At 53.6% G+C, this 24754-nt stretch overlaps 1 protein-coding gene across 3 annotated transcripts; it reads left to right on the top strand.

The window, feature by feature from the left end:
• Positions 1-5080: 5080 nt before the first annotated feature.
• CACNG5 (calcium voltage-gated channel auxiliary subunit gamma 5) lies at positions 5081-24645 on the top strand. 3 transcript variants are annotated; one of them, XM_063352301.1, is made up of 9 exons: positions 5081-5223; positions 6469-6637; positions 10451-10782; positions 11326-11662; positions 18577-18809; positions 19570-19656; positions 20408-20548; positions 21194-21339; positions 21722-24645. In XM_063352301.1, the coding sequence occupies exons 5-9, from the start codon at positions 18602-18604 to the stop codon at positions 21977-21979; spliced, it is 840 nt and encodes a 279-aa protein (XP_063208371.1). In that variant the 5' UTR covers positions 5081-5223; positions 6469-6637; positions 10451-10782; positions 11326-11662; positions 18577-18601; the 3' UTR covers positions 21980-24645. The 3 variants fall into 3 exon arrangements, with proteins under 3 accessions (XP_063208371.1, XP_063208370.1, XP_063208369.1); XM_063352300.1 differs by lacking the exon at positions 10451-10782 and having other exon boundaries at positions 6476-6637; XM_063352299.1 differs by lacking the exon at positions 10451-10782.
• Positions 24646-24754: the final 109 nt, after the last annotated feature.

Below are 24754 nucleotides of genomic sequence, written 5' to 3'. Positions count from 1 at the left end.
AGCAACCAGCCATGAGTGCAAGGGCAGAAGGAGGGAAAGAGCGCAGGCCAGCAGTGAGAGCATCCCAGAACTCGTTGGATCAGTCCTTGGTCCTTTTGGGTTAAGTCATTTAGCATTCCTGTGCCTGATTGACCCTAACATCATTAAAAGATTGGTAACGAATTTCAGTGCTGTATAAATCATATGGAAAACTATTAGCCTTAATACAAGCGTTACGAGGATTTAATAATTAATGTCATCTAAACTGCTTTCCAAAACATGACCTTTTAAATCTGATTGCTGTGGCCAGAGCCATCCCTCATCCTACAAGCCTGTTTTCTAGCCAGCCCGGGTGGCTCCGGTGGGATTGTGCTGGGGAAGCCGGACGGGCCCCAGCCGTGAAAGGGGGTGTATTTCTGGGACCGCCACTCCTTTTGCAGAGGGTTAAAAGGAAACGCCAGCAGCGAGAGCAAACTTACTGCCAGCATCTCTTCTGGCTTTCCTCGCTGAAGGGCACAGTGAAGCGGGGTACGTGGGCACTTCATGCCCTTTCCAACCTCCTTCCCCCAGCGCGGGGACCACAGGAGCCAGGCAGGCTGGGCCAGCGGTGCCTGCTGGCCACGGGCCACTGCAGGGGCTGAAGGATGCCGAGCTGACGGGGCAAAGCTCCCAAACTGGCACATCCTCAGCTTTTATTAGCTCGATTTAGACCCATATGATTACAGAAGGTATTTTATTTTAAATAAAGTATATAACTTCTGTTCACACGTGCGCCTTTGTTACTGCGTGCGTCAGAGCCTCCCGGGGAGGCTGGCCGCAAAAGGCTCTGCGCTGCTTTTTTTTTTTCTTCAGCTTTTGCACAGCATGTGGGTGCGGAGATAAAAATAATGTTGCACCTCTCCTTGCGCTTCCTCCCGAGCAGCGGCTCCAGGCGGAGGGATGTGCAGGAGCAACAGCAAATGGAGCTTCAGCTCCAGCAGCCCACGGGAGTTAATGCCTTTCATTTAGTCGTGGCACACGCGGGATGTGAAAACCCTCCCCGGAGAGGGGAGAGCGGCTGGTGGCTGGTGCCATGAGTTCGCCACCTTTTCCTAATTTCAGTGTTTGAAAGCTGCAAAAATATTGAAGTTGCCGATGGGGTAAGAAGCAGGCGTTATACCAGCGTGTGCTGACTCCTGCCACGTAACAGGACCCGGCTGGAGCGGCCCCGTCCCAAGGTCACATCCCGCTTGCACAGGAGCCGCGGGTGCTGCGGCTCTGGATCCCAAACCCAGGCTGCTGACGCCAGTTTTGCCACCCAGAGCCACATCCCTCCTGCGAACACCCTCTCACGGAAAGAGAAAATCTCAAAAGTCTCTCTAGCAAGTGGTTCCCAGCCTTTGGAAGCTGCACAGGGATGGCAGTGGGTTCCCCCAGGGCTGTGCTGGGGCTTCTGCGCATCTCCTCCGTGCTCCAGCGTCTCCCCAGGCCTCCCCCCGGCCATCCTGCCCGCCAAACGGCAAAAAATAGCAAGTGCCGAGGCAGCTGGCATGGAGCATCCGTCACCTCCCACACAAGTCACAGCAGCTTCGGCATCGGGTCGCCAGTTCGTTGCATCTACCTGCTCTCTCTCCCCTTTCCTCGGGCGAGCACTGCAGTTTCTGGCTGGTGCAGACTTTCTCTTCCTGCGCCCAAAATGCTTCTCACAGCCCGCTGTACAATTCAAGCTGGTTGATAGCTGCGGTCTGACTCCGGACCAGAGCCACGCATGGACTCGAGGGGTGGCTGCCCATGGTACGGCTCGTCCCCGGCCGTTTGCTGGGCAGATTTGCTGTCTGAATAATTAAGTGTAGAGCAAATTAGAGGGAGTGGGAGGGGAGGCAAACCTGAGGCTGTCAGTTGGTGGCCCAAGTCGACAGGACCAGGCCTTTTATTGTATAATGTCCTGAGTGACTTCAAGGTGACTTCTGCTGGAAGAGAAAAGACGAGGGAGAAGTTCCCTGCAGATGTCACCTGCAGGAATTAAACACTTGTAGCTAAAAGGAGAGGGGCCCCCAGCACCCTGCCGCATCGCTGACGGCCCAGGGAGAGCTGCGGTAAGAATTGCTGTAAAGAATTCATTAATGGTCTGGTGCTGTAAAGAATTCATTAATGGTCTGGGCCATTAATGAAGCTTAAATCCCTCCTCACTAATAAGATTTGACCTTGGGTGCATCCTAAAAGCTGCCTGCTCAGGTGTCGATGGAGCTTCATGCTTCCGTGCTGGTTTTGGACGTGGTGTGAAAGGCTGCTCCACCAGCATGGGGGTCGGCAGAGCTGAGTCAGGCTCCAGCCCTGAAAGATGGGCACAGCTGAATAACATCCTGCAACATGCAAAATCCCACCTGGCTCCACTCACCCCACATGTGGCTGCGGTGGAGGATCCTCCCTCTGGGGGAGGAGAGAGCTCGGCAGCAAAGAGTGAACAGTGGGGGGGTGAAGTGATGCTGCTCTGGGAATGCTGAGGTGGTACTGGGTGGTGTTACAGCAAACAGCAAAACAACTGTTGCAGGATTTGGCAAAGTCCTGTCCCACGTTTTGGAGGATGCTGAGAAGATACAAAGTGCCAGTTGTCCTGCCTGGGACCGCCACGCTGAGATCCTGGCCGGGAGAAGGGGTTTCTGCTTCATCTTCACCGTCTTTTGCCATCAGTGGGGAGATAGGTGTTACGGGGAAGGACTTACAGAGGGCAGCTGACGAGGTAGGGGAGCCTGGCTGGGCTTCTGGGGCTGCGCGGGGCTCTGGGGAGGTGTTGCCGGTGCCTTCTCCCCACGTGCCGGTGGGAAGTGCTCCTGGTGGGAGTGCTGGCACGGTGCGTGTGCTTTCCCACAGCAGAAGGTGCTGTATGAGACAAGCAGCAATGGAAAATCCATCCGAGTGTTTTAGCCTAAGCACTATTTGTATAGCAGCAGAAGGGGGGGGGAGAGACTGAAGCCCAAAATGTGTATCTCTAATTGATTATATGCATGGCTGCTGGGGGCCTCTTACACTGTAATGGTTAATTATGTCACTGGCTGTGTGTGCTGCAGCCTTTACTCATGTTGTAGTCAAACAGTGCTGCACGGTGCCCAGGCGGCTGATAGAGCAGATTGCCTCTCTGGAGAAAAATGAACGTCTGCTTTGGTTTTGGTGTTTTTTTTAACAATATAGTGAAAAGAAAAATGATGAACAGCCAATTGCTGTATTAAAATAATGTACCCTGACAGAACGTGATGAACATCCAGGCCTAACCTGCCTCTTGTAGCTTTTTGACTTTGTTGGTAATTACCTGCTGATTAGCTCCATCCCAGGAAAGCCGCCCCCTCCCTGGGGCTGGGGGTCTGGGAGGGCATTGCCTCTTCGACTGCCTTTTTCCAGTGCAGAATCCATTTTGCTGCATTAATCCCTGCTCCCTCCTTGCTGTCCATCCCCCGATGGATTTGCTGCCTTCAATTCTTCCTCAAATGTGAATGAGAGGTGTTTGAGAGGTACTAAATCTTCTGGGGGGGTGTTCTGAGAGCTCCAGCTGCAAGGAAGGATGCACTGAAAGGTGCGTTTTTGCAACGGCAGCCAGCTGTTCCTTACGGGCCTGAGAGATGAGCCCAGGAAAGCATGCGGAATCCTCTGTAATTTACGTAGCTCTGTAATTTTGTGTGAAAGAACCCATGTGGAGGTGCACTCCCGCACAAATAACCAGTATGCTCTGGCTGCCAGCTGGGGCCCTACTGGGAGGCAGGTTTCCACCAGCCTGGACCTCGCTGGGGCTCTGCTGTACTAGGCTTCACCATGTTCTGGTTGGAGAAATCAAAGCTTAAACACCTGCATTGGCTTTGATTATTTCTATAAATCAAAACAGCGCTCAACAAACCAGAGCGCGTGGCTCCATTGACTTCAAACAAGCCACCTAACCAACACCTCCTCCACATCTCATATCTCACTTTATTTTGAATTATTCTATTTAAGATAGTCAACGTTTTTGCCAACTGAGGATGTATCAGGCAGAGGTGCGGCACATTTTAGCCAGAGCACTAGGAATTGGTGACCCAATATTTATTAGAGGCTGAATTTATTAGACTTGTAATTCACAAAATGCTTTTGTTGCTTCCCTGCTGGGAGACCTCAGCGGTGCCTTCCCTGGGAGCCACCCTGTCGTCCTGCGCCGCTGCTGCGGGGACCCGGCTGGAGGGGCGACCGTCTCCTCCGCAAAGCCCTTGCACAGAATAAGCTCTCGCTGCAGGAACTGCCGTACGAAGCCCAGCTTCAGGCGCTGCGGTGGTGGCCACGAGCTGCCCTCGGCCCTGCTGCCTGGGCTGGCAGCTCACGTAGCCAGAGTCACCTGCATGGTGTGTGACCCCCTTCTTGTCCTTCCCGCTGTATCCAAGGAAGTGTCCCATTGCTGGACACCCTGATGGAGCTGTGTCCTTATTCTTGGCTCTGCCGCTAGTTTTCTGTGTGTTTTGGCTGAATCGCTCAGTCCGGCGGTTGTTTCCACAGCATCTGCCCCTGTGTCCCTCTCTCCTTTAGCCCTGGCTTTCTCCCTGCCCTGATCCGAGCCCTGCCAAGCTGGCTTTCTCCAGCACGCTGGCTTGCTGCCCTCCAATCCTCCCCGTTGTCTGCTGTGTCCTTAGATGTGGATTTGTTTGACAGGGGTGGCCGGAGACAGTTTTCCCTTCCCCGGCTCCCAAATGAGCATCCCAGGGAGTGCAGCCCACCCAGCACTGCCAGTCCCAGCCCAGGGGGGGCTGTTTTTTCCAGGTGGGGGGTGCATGGAAGGGCGGATGCACAGAGGGGCAGGGGCGATGCTGGCTCCTACCCCTGCCCCGGTGGCGAACTGGAGTCACCAGCCCCAGCTGAAGGACTAGGGGACAGATGGAGGGACATGGGGAGAAGAGAAAGGAGGGGACCAGAGGAAAAGAGGGGGGAATAGAGGGGAAATGGGGGAATAAAGGGAAGGGTGAAAGGGGAGGGAAGAATGGGGAAAGGAGGAATAGAGGGAAGTGAAAGGGGGAGCGAGGAAGGAGGGGTGGATGGGGGGGGAGGGAAGGGGGAGGGAAGAAGGGGAGGATGGAGAAAGGGAAGGAGGGATGAAGGGAGGGAGGGAAAGGGGGTATGGAGGGAGGGGGAGGTGGGCTGTCCCCGCCGGCGCCATGTGATGCCCTCTCCTCTCCGGGCCCTCCCCGGCGCGGAGCGGAGCATCCCCGGGGCCGACGGCCGCGTCCCGCCGCCGGAGCCGCGCCCGCGGGGCCCGTGAGTGCCGGGGACCGGGGGGGGTGGACCGGAGCTGGGGGGGGGAAAGGCTGGGGACCCTTCCCGTGTCCGGGGCAGGCTGCCCCCGGGGAGGGGGGAACACAGTCCTGAAGGTGGCTTCGTGGGGGGGTTCCCGCTTTGCATGTGGAAACGTGAAAGTTTAAAGCCCGACCGGGGCTGGGGGGGGGGGGGGGGGAGGGCTGTGGAGCGGCAGGGTTTAGGTCCCCATTGCAGTCGGGGCCGGCCGTGCCCTCGGCAGCTCCCCCGGGGGAGGGCCGTGTGTGGGGCGGGGGGGGCACCGGCAGCGGGGGGGGCACCGCCCCGGGCAGCGCCGGGGCTACCGGTGGCCGGAGCCGCTCCATTAACGTCCCCAAGGCCCAGCCGAGCGCCCGGCAGGGGCGGCTGGAGACGGGTGACCCTGCCCGTGTCGCCGGCCCCGAGCGGTTTGCGATACCCGCCCCCCCCGGGTTTGCGATACCCGCCCCCCCCTGGGTTTGCGATACCCGCCCCCCCCGGGTTTGCGATACCGCCCCCCCCGGGTTTGCGATACCCCCCCCCCGGGTTTGCGATACCCCCCCCCCAGGGTTTGCGATACCCCCCCCAGGGTTTGCGATACCCCCCCCCGGTTTGCGATACCCGCCCCGGCGGCACCGGCCCCGCTCCAGCGGCAGCGCGCTGCGATGGGAGCTGGGGTTTGCCGGAGCCCCGGCTGGCCCTCGGCCCACGGGGAGCTGATCCCGGCTCTTCATCCCAGGGCTTTTCCGCCACCAGCCTGCTCCGAGGCACAAAGCCGTCTCTCGGGCACCGTGAGCATCCCTGGCTTCCCCCGCGACTTTCCGAACGTTGGGCTGAGGAAAGGAAAGTGTATTTTTCACAGGGAATATAAAATCCGCTGCCAGTGGTTTTCAGCGTAGTAAATCCCTTGGAGAGGGGAGTGGGAATTCAAGCGAAGCTATCTGGGAAAAACCTGACCTGGTTGTTGAGTGAAGTAAAGTAGAAAGAAAAAAAAAAAATGCTGGATCGTGTGTTATCATATGAACAGGCGAAAGGGGACATGGAGCCTGCCTTCACTGCTCCGTGCGCTACTTATTCACATCCCGGGAAAGGTGGTGAAACGTGAAATGTGGTGCTTCGGCCACCACAGCAGCGAGCAGGGCGGGTTTCTGACACCCCGTTCGGCTGTTGATTAATTGCTTGGCATTTTGTAAAACTTCGTCAGCCCCTGACGAATGATGCTTCTTGCAGCTTTTAGGGCTGGGTCTTCCAGGCACGAAGCAGCAGGAGGTTCCTTGGTGGCGTCCGGAGAGCGGGTCTGACCTGCAGCACTGCTGTCCCCACTGCATCCCCACCGTGTCCCTCGCGCCCCCTGAACCTCCGTGGGGGAGAGGAGAACGAGGAGGCCTCGCCGGAGCTGGTAGGTGGCCTGCATGGAGCAGGTGAGGTTTGGGAAAGGCAGCAAGGGCGTTGCGTTCACTGAAAATAGCCCTACTTCAGCAAGAATGCTGAAAAGGAGTATTTCAGCTAAAAAGGTGTATTTCCACTGAGTTTTGTGCAGTAGCAGCGGGTGCCAGTGGCGTGACCTGGGCGGGCAGCTTTGCTGGAGGAGCATTCCCACGTTTCCATCGCTGCTGCCCTTCGGTTTCACAGGTGCTGTGCGTTCAGGCTGCCTTCGGAGGCTCAATCCCTGCCGGATTTTAGGGACTGTCACATCGTGACATCGGTCTGTCACATCGTGACCCACGTAAAACGCCAAAGGGCAGGAGGCTGGCTCTCAGCAGCCCGTCCCGCTCCCATCGCGCCTCCCGCTCAGCCGCCATGCGGCTGCTCCACGTGGCGTCCAGGGGACAGAAATGCTTCTGTGTCTTTATTTCTCCAGTCCCTTGCTGTATTATTGTAGCTGTTGAATATATTCATTGAGCTGAACGAATCCCCACCCGGCAGCATCCATACCGCAGCATTTGCAGCTTCAGCTTCATTTATGGAGAGGGAAGGGAATATAAAATACAAAAGAGAAATAATGCACAAGCCCACAGAGGTTTCAACGGTATCGGCAAGCTGTGAGCTGCGCAAGTGCACGGCTGGAGTGAGCGCCGGGAGCTTTTCATAAGCCAGCTGGGAAGATTTCGAGCCTTGGTTTTAAGGTGGCGTTTTTAAAATAACTAGATGATGGAGTCTGGGACAAAAGTTATCTGGGAGTCTTACTCTCACTGAAATTAAAAGGGGTTTGGGTTCTAGGTGCGCTCTAGAAAGTGGATTTGGAATCAAAGTCACACCGATTTTATCGCTGTGTAGCCACAGACTGATGATGTTTATAGTCAAATATTTACTGGGAAAATGGAATTTGTCAAAGGACCACACTGATGGATCATCAGGCTCGGAAAATGGGCTGCCACAGATGAGTGGGGTTTGTGTCTGGTGCCTTTGGAAGATGGACTTGTGGCTTTTCCTTTAGTACGAGGGAGGTATTGCTCATTGCTCATGGGTGAAAAACCTCATTAGAGCCGTGCTCACAGCTGCACTGCGGGGGGATTTTTTGAGCAGCGCAGCAGATGGCATCCACTGACCCAAGACAACTTGCGGATAATTCTTCTTCCCACTCGGTGCCCGTGCAGCGCTGGGTGACGTCCCCATCCGCGGGGAGCAGAGGGTCAGCTTTGCCAGGGCAGGACCTCGCTCGGCCTCGAAGCCCTGCAAGTGGGCAACCCACAGCCCTGGCTTCTTCTTGGGAGACGTTGGGCACTGGGTTACAATAGATGACCCTCTTCTGTGTGGCAGCTCTGGCTGGGAACAGCTCTGCTCGCTCGGAGAGGTGTGGCGGGTGCTGTTTGGCAGAGGTGGCTCGAGCACGGGCTTGCAGCGGGGTCCCTGGGTGCCACGTCCCACACAAAGGCTGAGCCACCTCTTTTGTAAGGTTTAGCACTTCAGGGACTGAGATACAATACATCACAGAAGAAAAAAAATTTAACTCTTTGGGAAATACCTAACTGAGGTGATGCTCCATTCGGACACGGCAGACTGTACCGGAGGCCGGTGAGAGGCACGGATGTGGGGACACACGGCAGGTGCTGGCACCAGGAGGGACGGGAAATCCTGGAGCATCCTCCATCGGCTCTCATGGAGGGACGGCCCATGAACACCCGGCTCGCCTCACAGCTGAAAGTGTGACACAAAGAACATTATGGGAGAGCCCTTCCCAGGACTGCGGCAGGGTCTGGGTGAAGCCACGGTGGGACCGACGGCTGCTCTGCCTTCGTCTCCTGCTGCCATGCCTTTCACCCGCGTGAGGGTGGGTGCCATCGCTTTGTACAGGAACAGAAAGCTTTGCCTTCGGCATTGCCAAAATACCTCACCCAAGCTGGAGCTCTGCTTTCTTTTCTTGCCATCCCCAGCTTCCCTCATGTCACATTTGCTCTGGTTCCTGTTGCCGTGATGGCTCTTCGGGGGATGCTCAGAGCTGCACTGACTTTATATTCGAGAGCAAATGGTCCTCTCCTGGATGCTGTTGGGAGACCCTGGAAGCGGCAGATGGCGAGAAGCAACACAGCAAACCCAACCTAGAAAACTGTGTGATTGGGAAAGTTGTGTTAAATCCTTCTGACGCTGGAGCTGCTGCTTGGGAAGCAGCACCTCTCTCCTGAAGCACAGGAACGGTGAGCTACGGGCAGGAATGCAACTGGGACAAAACTGCCCTTTTCTGTACCAGGAGTGAAGGCAGGTGAGGACAGATGAAGACAAGGCAATAGCCATGTCACGTATGTCAACTGTTGTTACTGTGAAATGTCTTACAGACCACATGGAGAAGCAAATAGCAGGTCGTTATATAGGTGGCAGGAGAGGTGCTGCTGGGTGGGTGCCACGGGAACAAGTACGTGGTGACACAAAGGGACAGTGTGACTAGGACGGGGTGTAGGTAAGGACCAGCTACACGCAGACCGAGCTCCGCCTGGTAATAGGCACTGGCCTGGGGGAAGGATGGAGAAAGAGACTGAGCCTGTTCCCGCAGACTGTCCCAGGACGCGGATGCGCTTCCCGGTGCTGAGCAGGGCAGGCAGCGGATGCCCTCCCGAGGCCGCGCTGGGCTTGGTGCTGAGCCGTGCTCCTCTGGCTGGGCCACGCTGCCTGTGCCTGCTCTCAGTCCTGCACGGTCTTTCCCACCCTGTCTGCTGGGACATCTACCATTAAATCCTGGAACTGGCAGTGAATCTTGCTAAAATCTGGGTGGTAGAAAGTTTAGTATCTCCAATACAAATGCTTGTTATGTACTTTAATATTCCTGACTGTTAAACCCAACAAGCTGCACAAAGCAAAGACCTTTCCTACGTGAAGATGGGACCAAACTTCTGCAGCAGCTCAGTGTCAGACCCGGAGAGCTTGTGCACGGAGACACCACCACCGGCATCCGAGGAGCCGTGTCCCAAACTGCTTACGCAAAGCTGGACGGAGCAGCCGTTGTCTTTGGTAACTGGGTTTGATTGCAGCCGTGAATGGCACTCGCGTTATGAAGGCGTTTGCCTGAGGTGTGGATGATACAGCCCTTCTCCGCTTTCTTCATGCTATTGTTTCAATACTCGGGGGCTTTGCAGTAAAGCTGGTTTCTAAAAGCAGGGAATGCAATCTCCTGGATAACAAGGTGTCTGCTTCGTGCTAGCAATCATGTTTAATCACGCCGAGGGGACGGAGGTCTCGGTGGCCGTGGCCGGCACGTGCAGCCTGCCCAACGTGCCGCTTGCCTGCAGCCTTCGGCGTGCAGAGACGCCAACGGCACCCGGGGGATTTCTTGCTTTCTCTCATTTATCACATTGAAAGTGTTCATAAAAACACTCCAGCTGCCAGCGCTGGCGAGAAGAGCTGCGGTGGCGGGGGAAGGGCTGCGTGCCTCCATGGCACAGGTACCCTCAGCTCCCCTCTCCCCGCCACCGACGCGGGGGAGGCAGAAGGGTTTTAATTAGCTCTTGATGCTATTTTTTACCTCCCAGCGCTGCTTAATTTAGCTCAAGCTGTCGTGCGCTGATCATTAAGGGGAAAAGAAGGAAGCGGGGGGCGCTGGCCCCTCTCTGCCAAGCAGCCTCATCTCCTGAAAGCCAGGCTGGTGGCTGGGGCTTGTTCCTAGACCCCCTGCAGCAGCAAAACTTTGTAGCCCAGGGAAATTTCATGCGCTGCTGTTCGTAATCCACGGCTCCTGCGGGGCTTACCCTGCATTTGTGGGTTCTGTTTCTACCCACTTCAGGTTAAAACAACATATCTTATGGAAAAGGTACCTGAGATCTTCAGTCACCCTGTGACCTGCCTTGCTGCTGGAAGGACATGGAGACCTTGAAAAGCTGTCGTTGGGCAGGGAATTTAATACACAAGGCCATTGCAGGACTTTGTCCCATCTTAAATGACGTGTGGAAGTGAACAAGAACCAACTGCTAAAGATGTAATATTCCCCTAGACCATCCCAGCCTTGGTCCCGGTGGGAGGTGGGGGCTCCTCCAGCCACGGCGTACGCAGCGGGGTACGTTGCCTTCGCTTGTCCTCGATGCTGGGTTTGCCCGGGCTCCCTCTGCGCCAGCCAAGGTGAGCGGAGGGACGCACCCTGCTGAAGCCAGAAGAGGGTCACTGGATCGTTGGGTTACTGGAGTTTATGTAGTTGGGATAGAAATACAACCTGTAATTTACAGTGCGCAGAGGTTAATGGGTAAGCACCGCTCCGCACAGCCCACGGCAACGAGATTTCTGCTGCTCTTCTAGCAGAGCCCCCAGCCGGTTTGCTTTGCAGCACTAGGTATTTCCCCTTTTATTCTGCTTTTGTAGCTCTTTGTAGGGATTGAAACCAGGGGTTTGACTCACGTCCCTGACTGCGAGCTCTCTGACGCACTGCAAGTAGGTGAATATCGTGTGTCAGCTTCCAAGTGCAGAGGGTGAGAGGGCATTGGGAAGGGCTCTGGAAAAGAAAGGGCTCAGCTATTGTTAGTGATGTAAACTTTGAAGATATATATATATATATAGTCTAAGCCTGGAGACCTGGACTTGCGTGGGCAATATTGCAAGCTCAGACCTTAGCTCCTGTTTCCCTCTTGGGAAATGCACTTTGTGTAACGCTTTCCTACAAACCCACAGGGTAGGAGCTGCTGGCGCGCGGATGCAGACCCGTGCCTGCCATCCGCCTGTCCCTGTGTCCCAGCCCCGTGCATCCCTCGTGTGACTCAGTCGGAGGCAGAGAGCCAAGGCTGTGCCCTCTCCTGCGGTCCAGGAGCTCTCCCGTGCCCGCTGCCGAAGCCGCCCCATTCCCAGCTCCTCCCAGAGCCGCCCAGCAGCTGGAGCATCCATCAGGGACCCTCCTCGCTGGGACGCTTGCCTCGCAGTCGGTCTGCCAGAACCTGGGCTTCCCACCTTCACAGCCGACGTCGCAGGTGTTCCACTTGCCAGAGCGTCGCTCCAGCTGGGGTTAAAAGAGGTAAGAGCCTTAAACAGCAAGGGGAAAGGAGACACGCGGGCGGGATGTGCTCTATAAGAGGTTTTGAGGGGGGGTATTTGTGGATCCAGAAAGCCCATGTGAATGAGCAGTAGCTGTACGCACACAGGCTGTGCCGGCAGTGTGTGAGCCGGGACTGCGGGGGCTGTTCGGTCGATGATTTTATTTGTTGAAAGTTACTGGCATCATCCAAAGCCATTAGCGTGGATGGGCTGGAGCCGAGCCATCGCCCCGGTGAGTGCAGCAGCATGGCAGAGGCGGCCCGTTTGGGAGAGTGTCTGGTTTGAGGGCTGGCGTGGGGAAATAGATTCTCAGTTGCTGCTCCTTTGACCTTGGGAGTATCATTGGAGCTCCTTGTATTTGGTGCTGGAGCTAACGGTGGGCTCCATTCATCAGTAACAACCTTGCAAACCTGACCCAGGCAAAAGGGCAGGTTTTGAGCGATCTCTAGCCAAAAGGGCAGGTTTTGAAGGGCACGGTAAAGGAGAGGGAAGAGCAGCTGTGGGTCAGCCTTGGATGTTCGTTAAAGCAGGCTGTGGGGTCAGCAGAAAAATATGGTACTATATGTGTTTCTATGCAGCATTATGGTACTATACAGCATTTCCTTCACTCTCACACTGCCATGAAAGGATTTTTGATCAAGCTTAAGAAAAATAACTTGGACAAGAAATAAAGCATGGGAAGTGCTAGGGAAAAGGGGAATTTCTCAGGAAAATTATGGAAGTCAAGCTTAAGAGAAAGATCCCAAGTAATCCCCCCCATAAAATCAGCCAGTGGTGCGCGTTACAGTGTGCGGCAGTCACACGTTGTTTCTTACGATTATTTTTCAGGTGTTCCTTGTGTCTGCTGAGAAGCAAAAAATTAATAGGTTTATGATTGCTGTGGCTCAATCTAGGTTTAAATAACTCATAACCAGCCTTTTTTTTTTTTTTTTTTAAACCCTCCCTGGAGAGCCTGTGAGCCCAGTGCGCTCGATTGATGGGATGCTCTGTCTCTATCCGGCTGTGATGGCAGTGCCGCGCGTGGGGCTGGCCGTGCCGCACCGCTTTTCGCAGCCGAGGGGAAGCTTTCAAGCCCAGTATTGATCCGTTTGAAGTTTATGGCTGCTCGTAGCCGCACTTACTAGCGCTTGTTCAAACTGCCATGAGATGGACTGTTTCATTTCTTAATATCAGGCTAAACCTCTTCCACATCAAAAAGATTTATTTCTGTACTTATTTTTTCCAATACATAATTCCTCTCTCAGAAATCGAGCTGACATTTTTATATGACACTAATGCAGCTCTGTAAAGCTGCCTTGCGTGTCTCTGTCTTCCCATGAACCACGTGAGGTGCCGGGTGCCGGCAGCCCAGGACAGGGCTCCTGGGAACCCTGTGGACCAGCTCCAACCCGCATCCCCTTCGGCCGTTCCCTCCCAGCGCACCGGCCCAGGAGATACTGCTTTTCTCTGCAGCCGTCCCCGCTCTCCTTCAGCTATTTTATGGAAGCAGAGTGGTCTCGTGTTTCTCTCCTGCCTGCAGTACACTTTTTCCAAGCTTCAAGGAGGGACCGTTGCTTCCCAAGTGGAAATTCCCAAACCATGTTTCCCAAGCACCTGGTTTTCCAGGTGAGGTTTGTGGAGCTGCTTCTCCTGGGTGCCCAGGAGGGCACTGCCCACACCATCTCCTCCTCTTCCCCTCCTCTGCGGAGCTGCACACGCCCGGCTGTGGCTAAAGTCGTCTCGCCGCGTGCTCCTCCCGTGGAGAAAACCCTCTCTGCAAACCGATGGAGCATCAGTTGGAGCCGGCTGGACACAGGCTGCATCCTGCACACGCTGGTTTAGGAGCGGAACATTTGCACCCTTCGGGTGCTGCGTAAGCGCAGTGGGAGCTGCCGTGCCATTTTGCCACCACCTTCCTGTTCCATTGTGGTTATTAATCACCAAATTAAGCTTTTCTGGATTTGCTCACAAGGGAGCCAGGGTGACATCGTGCTGCCCGAAGGAGGGTGGCGATGCAGCGGTGGCCTTGCTCGCCCCCCCGGCACGGCCCTTCCTGCCCGGGCATTGCCACCTCTGAAAAGTTTACTTCTGAAGGAGCCGCTCTCCTTGACCTATTTATTTTTGCCCACGTTTGTGGCCTGCGTTGTGTCCTGAGGAAGGGATCGTGCTGCTTGAAGGCCCTTTATTTTTAGCCAGCCCAATTTTCTTGTCGGAGCTTAGTGGGAGCTGGCCCTTTCAGTTCAGCTCCATCGCAGCTCACGCTCTCCTGCGTTTGCAGGCTCTTACCCAGGTCCCTGATGTTCTTTGTACATCGATCGCTCACTCAGTGGGTTTCCTACCCCCACGTCCACCAAACTTCATTCCTTCTCCTTTATGTTCTGCTCAGCCTCTCCCACTGCTGCAGGTCCATCATTTAACCCCTGATTTCCCTTGCTTGCAGCGGGGACCCGGCTTTCACAACCGCAGAGGCGGGCTGCCAGGCTTGTCCTGGATCCCAGCACCCCTCCACACACAAAACCTTCCCTCCTGTCTGCTCCGATAACCTTGGCTGTGCTTCCCCTCCTCGCAAATGTCAGAAAATTGGCAATGATGCTCTAGCCACATAAAAATCAATAGCTGCCTCTTTGGCCTGGCTCTTGGCTCTGCTGTTTCTGCCTTTACCCAGGGTAGGAAGGAGCGTTGTTTTCTGCTCAACTCGGAGCAGTGATTTATTGATACGACCCATCCTGTCCAGGCAGTTCACCGGCGATATATTTATTTGTCTCAGCCCATCTACATAGCCCAGCGTGGTGGCTTGTGCTCGGCGTTAGGTTACAGAGTGGTGGGCTCAGAAATCTGGACCAGGATAACATTTTCTTTGCGTCACCATGGAGCAACAGGTGAGGACTTCAACTCACTCCTAGATCTGGGTGAACTTCATTAGGAACTACACCAATATTCATTTCATTTTCTGAGGGGGTCGGTCCCAGCGAGGGCCATATGCAGTTCCCATCAGAAACTATGGCTCTGAAACAAAACGAAATTCATTATGAGGACTGCAGATTACTTTTCAGACTGCCCTTATTATTCCTTGGACTACTACCAGAAGGCACAGTGTGATTGAAGGAGCAGGAACAGTTCTAAGGTCCCAGTTCTTGGAAATCTTTGGGGCTATATTCATTTAATTTAAAATACAGCTACTCTTGGAAACCAAATAGCATCCCCTGGTCAGCTGTAGGAAGCAAAACACGATTGGTAAAGGTTACTGGGGACTAAATCCTTGCTGAAAATCAAGCCAGCTCCTGATAGCGTCCTTGAAAAATCTTTCTTTTGGGAGCCCTGCTGATTCTCCAGGCGCTGGATACGGAGGAAGGTTTGTTCCGAGCGGCTGCTCTGCACCATCCCTGACTCCCGTCCCCCACCCCGTCGGCTCGATTTTATGTGCCGGCAAGACAGTAATAGGGATCATTCTCTAATGCATCCGTGATTACATGGAAATTGAAGTGTGAGAGAGAAAAGAAATGAGGCAATTGAGAGGCGTGACTCTGACGCCCGACCCCTCTCCGGGCTGCCAGCGTCGCCCCAGTGACCAATATAAATGATGCCAAATGGGTATATTTTCCAGTGCCTGGTGTTGATGGACAACAAATCATTGGAAATGCTTAGCTATTTCCTTCTGAATGGCTTTATCTGGACTTTCACGTACTCCCTACTTTGATTTTTGGCCCCTTATTAGCAAAAAATGTGCAGGGAGGATTTTTGTTGATGATACATGAGCCAAGAATGCATTCCAGCTCCTTTTACCATTTTGGCACCAAAATGCCAAGAAGGATGAGACACCCTGTAGTACACACTGTTCATTTTGAGGCAGCAACTAGAAAATATGTCTCCGAGTGAGTTAGGGAAAAGAACAGATGAGCCAGAGGATCTGTGCTTTGCGTGGTCATATTGCTGGATCAAATGGGATCTATAAAGAGATGGGAAACGGCATATTCCCTGGGAAATGGCATATTCCCATCCAGTGAAGGGATAAACTCGTGTCCTAACATCTACAGCTTTGTGCCGATCTCTCCCTTTGACAGTACCCCAAGGTGCAGGGCTACCTTTGCAGGACGTGCTTCTCTGCCCCACGGCTACCAGTTTCTTCTTTAGCTGCTGCCTCCGAATTCTTCAGGGGGAAAAAAAAAAATCTGGGCGTCTCCTCCGGCCCTCTCACTCCTCACACCCCGAGCAGGGAGGTGTCGCTCCTGGGAACACGTCCTGCTTTTCTTGAGCTGAGGGAAACATTAAATTAGAACACCAAAAATGAGGCTCGTTAGCAAAGCCAAAGGTGGAGCGCTTGCGGTAGCGCGAGCATTTCCTTGGGCTGGCTGTCGGTGACAGCACTCCCCTGCCCGTAGGTCGGTACCTTCTGGGAAACGGCTCAGTGTGAACGTAGGAAGAGCCAAATCCTGAATTTCACATGGAAGGGAATTGTCAGAGCTGTTGCAGCGCTGGAGGGTGCAAGTACATCTGCTCATCTGCTTCCTACCAAGATGTACTTGGCTGCTTTGGACTCAGGGTAGGATGCGATAATAAAAGTCTCTCTCTCCCTTTCTCTCAAGAATTTGCGACTCTTCGGGAGCGTTCCCTGCTCTTGTCTGTTAGACTGCCCAGAGCAGCGAGCTGGAGGTGCAGACAGGCCTTGGGTGCGTTGGATCTCTTCGGTAAATGCAGTTATTTGGACTCCACAGTAACTACAAGTTTCCTTCACGTCAGTCTGGGATGAAACTTGCTGCAGGAGCGGGCCGTGGGGGAGGCTGGTGCCTCGGTGCTGCAGGTGTGCCGGGGTCGGGCGCTGCAGGAGCGCGGAGCTGCCCAGCCAGCCCGCCTCCAGGCGTCCGGCAGCAAGGAACAACCGTCAGCATCCTCGGCTTCTACTAGTCATGAGGGAGCTGTGGCAGAACATTATCTTTGGAGGCTTTCAAGTGTAAAAGTGCAAGCCGAGAGGACTCTTGGCATCTCTGAGAGTCGCTGTAAGCAAGTAAGTATTAATATATTTACATCAGAGGTGCAAGAAGTGAAGCCCTCCTCCAGCCCGCTGGGACGTGTCAGAACAGTGAGCCGTCATCTCCTGGCCCAGGCAGGAGCCGTGTCTCCCGATTTAATCGCTAAATCCCTCCGGCTTTGCCGCAGTGATAACAGCATTGAGACTTCTCTTCCGAAGAGCCTGTTATCCAATGCATGCCACGATGCCTGTTATCCATGGATATCCATGGATAATAGCACGATGGAGCTATTCCTGCGTCGGTTCAAAAGCTGACACCCAGGGAGACGGACAACATACGCATCCCAGGGCTATTGTTTACCCGTCATTATCCGGGGAACCGGTGTTTCAAACAAAATGTGGGTTTAGGAGGGCTCTGCTCTCCTTCCCAGGCCTGGGACACAGCAGGGAAATGCCGTGCTCTGCCCCCAGCTCTCTCCCATTTGTTGTCCCTTGAAACTTCACGCGGTGCGAAAGAGCCTTGTGCAATTTTAAAGGGAGCCTAAGGAAAACGCGTCCCGCTCCTGCTGTGTTAAATTCGGTAGCTTTTGTTGTCTAGCCGGATTTTTTTCTTTTCCTTATTGTCCGCCATGCTGAACAATGGCAAAATGTGCCTTGGAAAATATACATGACGCGACACTTATCTGTGATTCATGCTGCCTTTATAAAAGCAGTCAATAGCGTTATCTGCCTCATTCCCACTCCAAGAGAAGACCATCTCTTGTGTGTATCTTTTCCTTCTTGCTCTTATTCCTCTAATCCTTTGTTTCTGTGGGTTTTTCCCCCCCCATATTAACGGCATTTTTTCTCTCCTGCGTCAAAAACTCTGATTTCTCATGACATTTTATCAGTCTGCAGGGCACCGTGAGAACTGCTAAATTCCACAAATTAGCAAAAATAAAAAAAAAAGCCAAATTTTCCATCCACAAGTGACATGGAGGATGCAGGAAGTTTTTTCCCCTCCTTCTGTAATGTTTTCCCAGGGCCTGACGGCGTCTCTCTGCCTGCCCCTGAAGCACAGGCCCAGTTTGGGCCAGTTCACTCTCTGCGTTCAGCCGACACCGGCGCTTGCGGCTCTCATCCAGCAAGCACAATAAAAAGCGGAAAAAGGCAGGCCATTGCGTCACGCTGCTCTGCTTCGAGGCATTTGGTGATGTCATTCAGCGGGCATAAATGTAGTGCGGTTTTTGCAAAATCAGGATCTTGATGGTAACGCCAGACATTCAAGGCCAGGCTGGATGAGGCTCTGAGCGACCCGATCGAGTTGCAGATGTCCCTGCTGACTGCAGGGTGTTGGACTAGGTGGCCTTCAGAGGTCCCTTCCAGCCCAACCCAGTCTATGATTCTATGAATTCTACCCTGGAAGAGGAAAAATGGCGATATTGTGGGGAGTGGGGTGGTGACCGGAGCTGCTCAGGAGCAGGTTTTGTTCTGGCAGCCGAAAGTATGTTTGTTGATCCGTTGTGGCGGTGGCCGTGAGCCTCACCCAGCTCCTGTGCCGAGGAGACGCGGCTGGCGCTGCCGCCCTTAGATAAGGCTCTGAGGATGGCAGATGCTGCGGTCTGGCTACACCCCTGGGGAGATGAGTGCCAGGTTTGGCCGGAGCAGCAGGAATTCACCTCCAGCAGATAAAATGGGAGCCAACGAGCTGATCCTGGCCATCCCGCATTGCTCCCGCCCCAGCGCTGGCACCCAGCGTTTGGCACATCCACGAGGCGTGGGGCAGCGGTTGGGTGGGATTTGGTTCAAAGTCTCCATCTGTCGGGGCATGCCGTGATTGTTTTAACGGCCGATTTCAGCTCGACCCAAATAAGGGCAGTTAAGGGCAGAGGGCGAAGCTTTGGCACATCCATTCCCCCAAAAAGCGGTAGACGGCTCCGTGCTGATGGCCGTGTCCCCTCTCCCGGCAGCCGTCCCCGCCGCCTCGGCCCCCCCATGCTTTTGGGAATGAGTGCCTGTGGCAGGAAGGCGCTGACCCTGCTCAGCAGCGTGTTCGCCGTCTGCGGCCTCGGCCTCCTGGGCATCTCCGTCAGCACTGACTACTGGCTCTACCTGGAGGAGGGCATCGTCCAGCCCCAGAACCAGTCGGCCGAAATCAAACTGTCGCTGCACTCGGGGCTCTGGAGGGTCTGCTTCCTGGCAGGTATGGCCTCCCTCCCAAAAACATCCCTCATAAGGTGACGTTTGCTGCGTGTCAGTGTTGTTCCGCGGGAAAGGGCTGGGGAAAATAGGGTTTTTAGAGGCTGTGCCCATCTTTGCTTCCAAATTTAGGCGCAACCTGAGTAATGCCATCCCTCCGGCTTTAATAGCCAGGTGGATAACTGTGCCTTTGCACATAGGTTTTGGGTGAGTTTGCTGCCGCCGTGCCAGACCCTGCTACCCCCCACCCCGCTCCGTCCCAGCGCCACAGCCACAGCGCCTTGGGCAGCAGCTCACGACTTTCCTTTTTGTCCCTGCAACATTTAGATTCAGGTCAGCTGGACCGTCCCCTCCAGCCGCGCCAAGTTTGATGCAGCGATTTGGCTGCGGGGACGGAGTTGAACAAAACCCAAGAGAACAGGAATCTCAAAGTGACCCATCTGAAATGTCACAAAGTTTCAACTGATGCTTTGAAAAAGTCGGAGTGAGGAACTCTGATACTGTCCCCGGGGCCCCCTTAGGTCCTCTGCCTTCACGGTTCACATTTTTCCATACAAGAGAATCCTTTTGCACGGGGGAGATGGTAGTTATGAGATGTCTGTCTTCAGCCCCAAACACCGAGACCCGAGATGCAAGCGGCAGTAAAAAGCAAGCTCGTTTTTATGCTTGCATCGAAATTGATTTCAAAGCCACTCTCCCCCCCCTCCCCCAAAAACAAGCAGCCAAACACACGGCAGGCGTGACTTGGTCTCTGTTTGCTGCAGGGGAAGAGCGCGGCCGGTGCTTCACTATCGAGTACGTCATGCCCATGAACATCCAGCTGACATCTGAATCCACAGTCAACGTCCTGAGTAAGTGGTTCGGTGGGGTCTTACCCTTTGCATCCTGCAAAGCACCAAAGGGTCGCTGGGGATCCCCCCAAGAAATCCACTTTGAGCCCTTGCTGGAGAAGCTCCTGGTTCCCTGGTAGTGCTACCGTGCAAGGAGGAACTACATTTTTTACTGTGTGAGTCATCCAACGTGCTCCTAAGTCTTTGGGGACATCCCTTTCTGATGGCAGGGTGCTCACAGAGGCTCTGAGCTCTACAATTTCCTTTCACTGGCTATTGAGCGCTGATGTTTGTGGAAGTGTTTGGCTTTATAGTCTCCTCTCTGTAATTTGCAGCTGTATTTATTCTGTAGCAATCAATTTTACACTTTACATAGTGGGATGAATTAAGGATGGAGTGTCACAGCTCTCATGATGAATTCTGCAGTCATTTTTGATTTAATAAATCAAAGTGTTCAGCAAACAGTTTTGCAGCGAAGCCAGAGAAAAATGCAGGTTCCGATGGTTTTTTTTCCCCATGTAACACTTCCCATAAAAACTCCTGGAAATAGAAACATTAACAGACGTTTCTACAGCCAGGCAGAGTCCCCTCGTCACTCACCCTGTTAGCAGAGACACATAAGGGAGGGGAGCCCCTGCCAGGGCCTGGGGAGCAGTGCCGGGGCACCCACGTTAACCAGCCGCGAGGAAGGAGCCGACCTGGTCAGGAGCCACCTTGTGCTGTGTGGGGAGGATTGACCTGTTCTCGCTTTCCTCTGCCCCTCTCCCCCCAGAGATGATCCGCTCTGCCACCCCCTTCCCTCTGGTCAGCCTCTTCTTCATGTTCATCGGCTTCATCCTGAGCAACATCGGCCACATTCGGCCTCACAGGACCATCCTCGCCTTCGTCTCGGGGATATTCTTCATCCTGTCGGGTGAGTTCTGCTAGCCAGCTTTTCTCCTGAAAATCCTTGAGCATGGAGCACGTTGGCTTTTGTAGCTGCTGGTGCTCTCCTAACCCTCTGTGGTGGCTCCTCTTTGGAGTCATCCATCACCCGTGGGGGCTCCCAGCTCAGCCCCGCAGCCTGCTCGGGCTTTGCAGGATGAAAAATCACCACGTGCAAGACTTGTTTGTGGCAGCGGCGAGGAGACGTGGGGGAAAAGCACCCCCCACCCGTGCAGGAGCGGGTGCTGGGGGCAGGACGCCTCTCACGGCACGTCGGTCACAGGAGAGATCTGAAACTTCAAACTGCTCAGCCGGGATGTCTCTGCATGAGACAAGTGAATGTTTTATTCACGGTGTTGTGCCAGTGTTAAACAAACAGCTGTGACAGCCGAGCTCTGAAGCCAGCCCCTGCCCGCTGCATACGGACTTGCTCGAGCAGGTAACGGCTTGAGTGAAACGAGAGGAGTGCCCTGGGTTAGCTCAGCAGGAAAGCACCTTCTTTTCCCCGTTATTTCAAGCACATTTCCCCCATTTTACACTTTCACCTGTAAGTCAGGTCCTAAAGGAAGGTGCTTCTTCAGCAGCTTCATCCCTGAAGCGTTTCCCACCCTCTTTCTCCTTGGTTTCTCCCCAGGTCTGTCCCTGGTGGTGGGGCTGGTCCTCTACATATCCAGCATTAACGACGAGATGCTGAACCGGACCAAAGACTCGGAAACGTTCTTCAATTACAAATATGGGTGGTCATTTGCCTTCTCTGCCATCTCGTTCCTTCTCACAGAGGTACCCGGGAGCTCTCACATCCCTGTAATGAGTGTATCCCGTTCTCAAGGGCTGGGGGGGCACTGGGGCTGTGACCAAAAGGAGGACTGAGATGGGGTTTAAGGATAGGCTATGGGGGCTGATATATAGTATGGTGGGAGACACACACAGTGGGGACAGGCCCCAAGCCTGGAGCACCGATGGGGCGTTTGGTCACCGTTTGGATGCAGAGATGTTATTTACCGCAGGAACCCGGTGCAGTGAAGTCACTCTCCTCGGGACCCCTTGTGCATCGTCAGCAGAGGGAAAAAAAAGCCATTTACATTTTTGTTCTGTTTTGGTGGTGGTGGAGAAGGCAGCCGTTAGCAGGGTGAGTGTCAGGCCACATCTCTCTCCCCTGCAGAGCGCCGGGGTGATGTCCGTTTACCTGTTCATGAAGCGATACACGGCCGAGGACATCTACCGACCTCACCCCGGCTTCTACCGTCCCCGGCTGAGCAACTGCTCCGACTACTCGGGGCAGTTCTTGCACCCGGACGCGTGGGCGCGGGGACGCAGCCCTTCGGATATCTCCAGCGAGGCGTCGCTGCAGATGAACAGTAACTACCCGGCTCTGCTCAAGTGCCCCGACTACGACCAGATGTCCTCGTCCCCGTGCTGAGCCCCGCCACCCCCCGCGCCCGCTCCCGCCCGAGCACCAACGGTCGCCACGTCCTGACTCCCTTTGTCATTTATTTTTTAGGCCGCTCTTTTGGGGCAAATGTCTATTTATAGGAGCGTAAATATAACCCGGGAGATTGGTTACATAACCAACAATGTAACCTAGAGAATTGGGATATTTCCCTTTCTTTGGTTTGTTTTTTTTTTTTATTCTTCCCTGCATAACTAAAAATCTCTCCAAAGTCCTCTCCTTTCAGCTCATCCCGCTGAGCAAACAGCAGTTCTGGCTGGGGGATAAATCCAGGGCTGGACTCGAGAGCAGAAAAAAGAAAATAGAGTAGAACTCAGAGAAAAACCTGTGTTTTTCGGTTTAGGTAGACTGCAAAAGTTTGTGCATTTGGCTGTATCATTTAATTATACATTTACCGGCCTAAGTGTCAGCAGGCGTAAAAGATTTGTGTAAATTTGCAAGAAATAGCCATCATTAGGAAAATATAAATTTTGTCTTGACTCAGCATTTACTGATTGATCTCTCCTGTTGCTGGATACCACTTTTAAGCAGGCTGTAATGGGAAATAGCCATCTTTCTTGACTATACCTCAGCAGGCTTGGGCACAAGCAGGTTGTTGTTTCTCTGTGGCCACTTGCAAACTGTTGCTTAAATATCCGTGTTGTTTGGCTGGAGGCTCTGCGGCCCTGGGGTGTCCGGGCTCTTGGGTGGCTCAGGCACCCACTTTCCCTCCGACGTCCCATAGGCCGGGGGTCTGAAGAGCGACTGGGAGTATTTCAGCACTGAGTGGAAAACTAGCTAAAACATTCCCGTCGGAAACATTAGGTGCAGGATTTAGGGGGGAATTATGGCCAGAAGTGCAAGTTATTTTGGTGACAGGCGAGATCCCAAACCGGCATAAAGGGATGTAGCTGAAATCAACGGCAATAGTCCAGCGTAGGAAAGTAGTTAGCTTATATTTAATTTTGGCAAGAATATGGTATTTTAGCTGCTTTTTTTTTGTGTCTGTATAGACCTTATTTTGAGGTTTTAAGTTTTAAAATTTCATATGACGCTTTGGCATTCCGGTCTTAGACAGCTGCCAGGGGGAGAGCATCGCTCCGATTGGAAACGAAGGGCAGGGAAGGAAAAGGCTGGCTCCCGCCTGCGCAAGCCGCGAGCTGTCACCTCACAGGAGAAAGAGCTTTCTCCAAACTTTATTTCCGTCCTTGTTATTTTAAACCTTTCTGAACATTTCCTTTCTGCGGAACAAAACCCTCCAGGGATTCTTGGTATATTTGAGCTTGTTTTGTCTTACTGTAATTAAAACAAATAGAATACACGTACTTTTAACCTCATTTGTAGCATACCGTGTAATGAATGTTGCACCTTTTTGTTATTATTTGTTATTTAATATTTAATCCTTATTATTTACTATTTATTATTTATAAACTACTCCAAAGTAGGGTCCAAGTCCTGGCGCAGCACCAGGCTTTGCGTGGACTCTGGCGCCCGCCCCGTGGGACGTCGCTGCAGGTGCGTATCCAGCCCGCTCTTGGACAGGATCGTTTCCTCTCCAGTTCCTTCAGACAAGCAAGTAACGTATATCTGGTGTATATCTAGTGTCACTGACTCCTATTTACTGAGTTTTATAACCACGGCATCTTTTTGTAGACACCACTGTATTTACCCTTAGATTTTGTATTGCCCTCAAGCATCTGCCCTCTCCTTCTGAAACCCAGTTTGTAAGTGCTACGTGACAGGGTCAGTGCTGGGAAGGTTCAAGCATTAAAGCACACCCAGCCCCACCATCCAGTGACAAAACTTGCTGGTCCTCATCCAGGACCAGATAAACCATCAGTTTTCCACTGGGATCCACAGGCTCCAAGAACGCGCGGGAGTTCACAAGCGATGATCTTACATTCGCCAGAGCCCGATCGAGTTTGCTGGGCTTGGCGTTAGGGCTTTCTGGTGGCTCAAAACCAGTTGCCTTTGCATCTTCCCCTTGAGGGATCCTTTATATTCTGAGTCTTTCCTGGGAGGGAGACCTTCGGGCTCACCAAAATCGCTGATGCTCGGAGGAGCGAGGGCTGTCCCACACGGGTGTGTTGTTTAGTGTGGTTAACCCTGTACAGCATCATGAGACGTCCCTGTCCCCGAGCGGAATTTTCCTTTGTACTGATTGAATACAGAATTATTCAGTTTATAAATTAAAATGTCTGCCTATGTAAGCAGAAGACGTGAAAAAAAACTTCGCGCCTCCCTTAAGGCCCCAGCAGGTTTAGCAGAGTCTAGGGGCGAATTAGAAAAGTAATTATTTTAATTCATTGGAGAGATTGTCATCTTGTGGCTGCATTTGTGAGCCTGGGAGTTCGCATGTTCACCCAGTGAGCATAAGCCCTTTGTAAGTGCGGGACTGCCAAAAGAAATCTGTCAAAAGACGTGCTTGCTGTTGGTTCAGTAAACGCTGGTTTGGGGCAGGAAAACGCGGTGCTTGGTGAAGCACGGGCAACGGTGGTTGTGCCACCGGGTGGTGTTGCTGCCCCTCTAACAGCGCCCGGTGTGGCAGCAGCTCTCGGCATGGATGGCTACAGCCTCGAGGTGCAAGTATCACACCTTCACTGGCTGGGAGAAACTTCTCCAGAGCCTCTGCGGCACGGAGACATGAGCGTGGTGGGGCAAGCTGCGGAGCCCAGCCACCCTGCGAGGTCCTTCTCCCCATAGCATCACCCACGGCTGATGTTCTCCACGGCAATAAATGCTCAGTAAATACATGTAGTACCCCCT

The sequence above is a fragment of the Chroicocephalus ridibundus genome, chromosome 14, assembly GCF_963924245.1.
Source record: "Chroicocephalus ridibundus chromosome 14, bChrRid1.1, whole genome shotgun sequence".
Taxonomy (NCBI): Eukaryota; Metazoa; Chordata; class Aves; order Charadriiformes; family Laridae; genus Chroicocephalus; species Chroicocephalus ridibundus.
Note: the sequence above shows the minus strand (reverse complement) of the source record. Positions and strands in the feature narration are given on the sequence as shown.

Excerpts from the sequence above, each read along its gene's own strand:
- CACNG5 (XM_063352300.1), top strand. The coding sequence starts at position 18,602 with ATGCTTTTGGGAATGAGTGCCTGTGGCAGGAAGGCGCTGACCCTGCTC. Across the intron at positions 18,810-19,569 it reads GAGGGTCTGCTTCCTGGCAG|GGGAAGAGCGCGGCCGGTGC; the intron begins GTATGGCCTCCC and ends TGTTTGCTGCAG. Across the intron at positions 21,340-21,721 it reads TCTCGTTCCTTCTCACAGAG|AGCGCCGGGGTGATGTCCGT; the intron begins GTACCCGGGAGC and ends TCTCCCCTGCAG.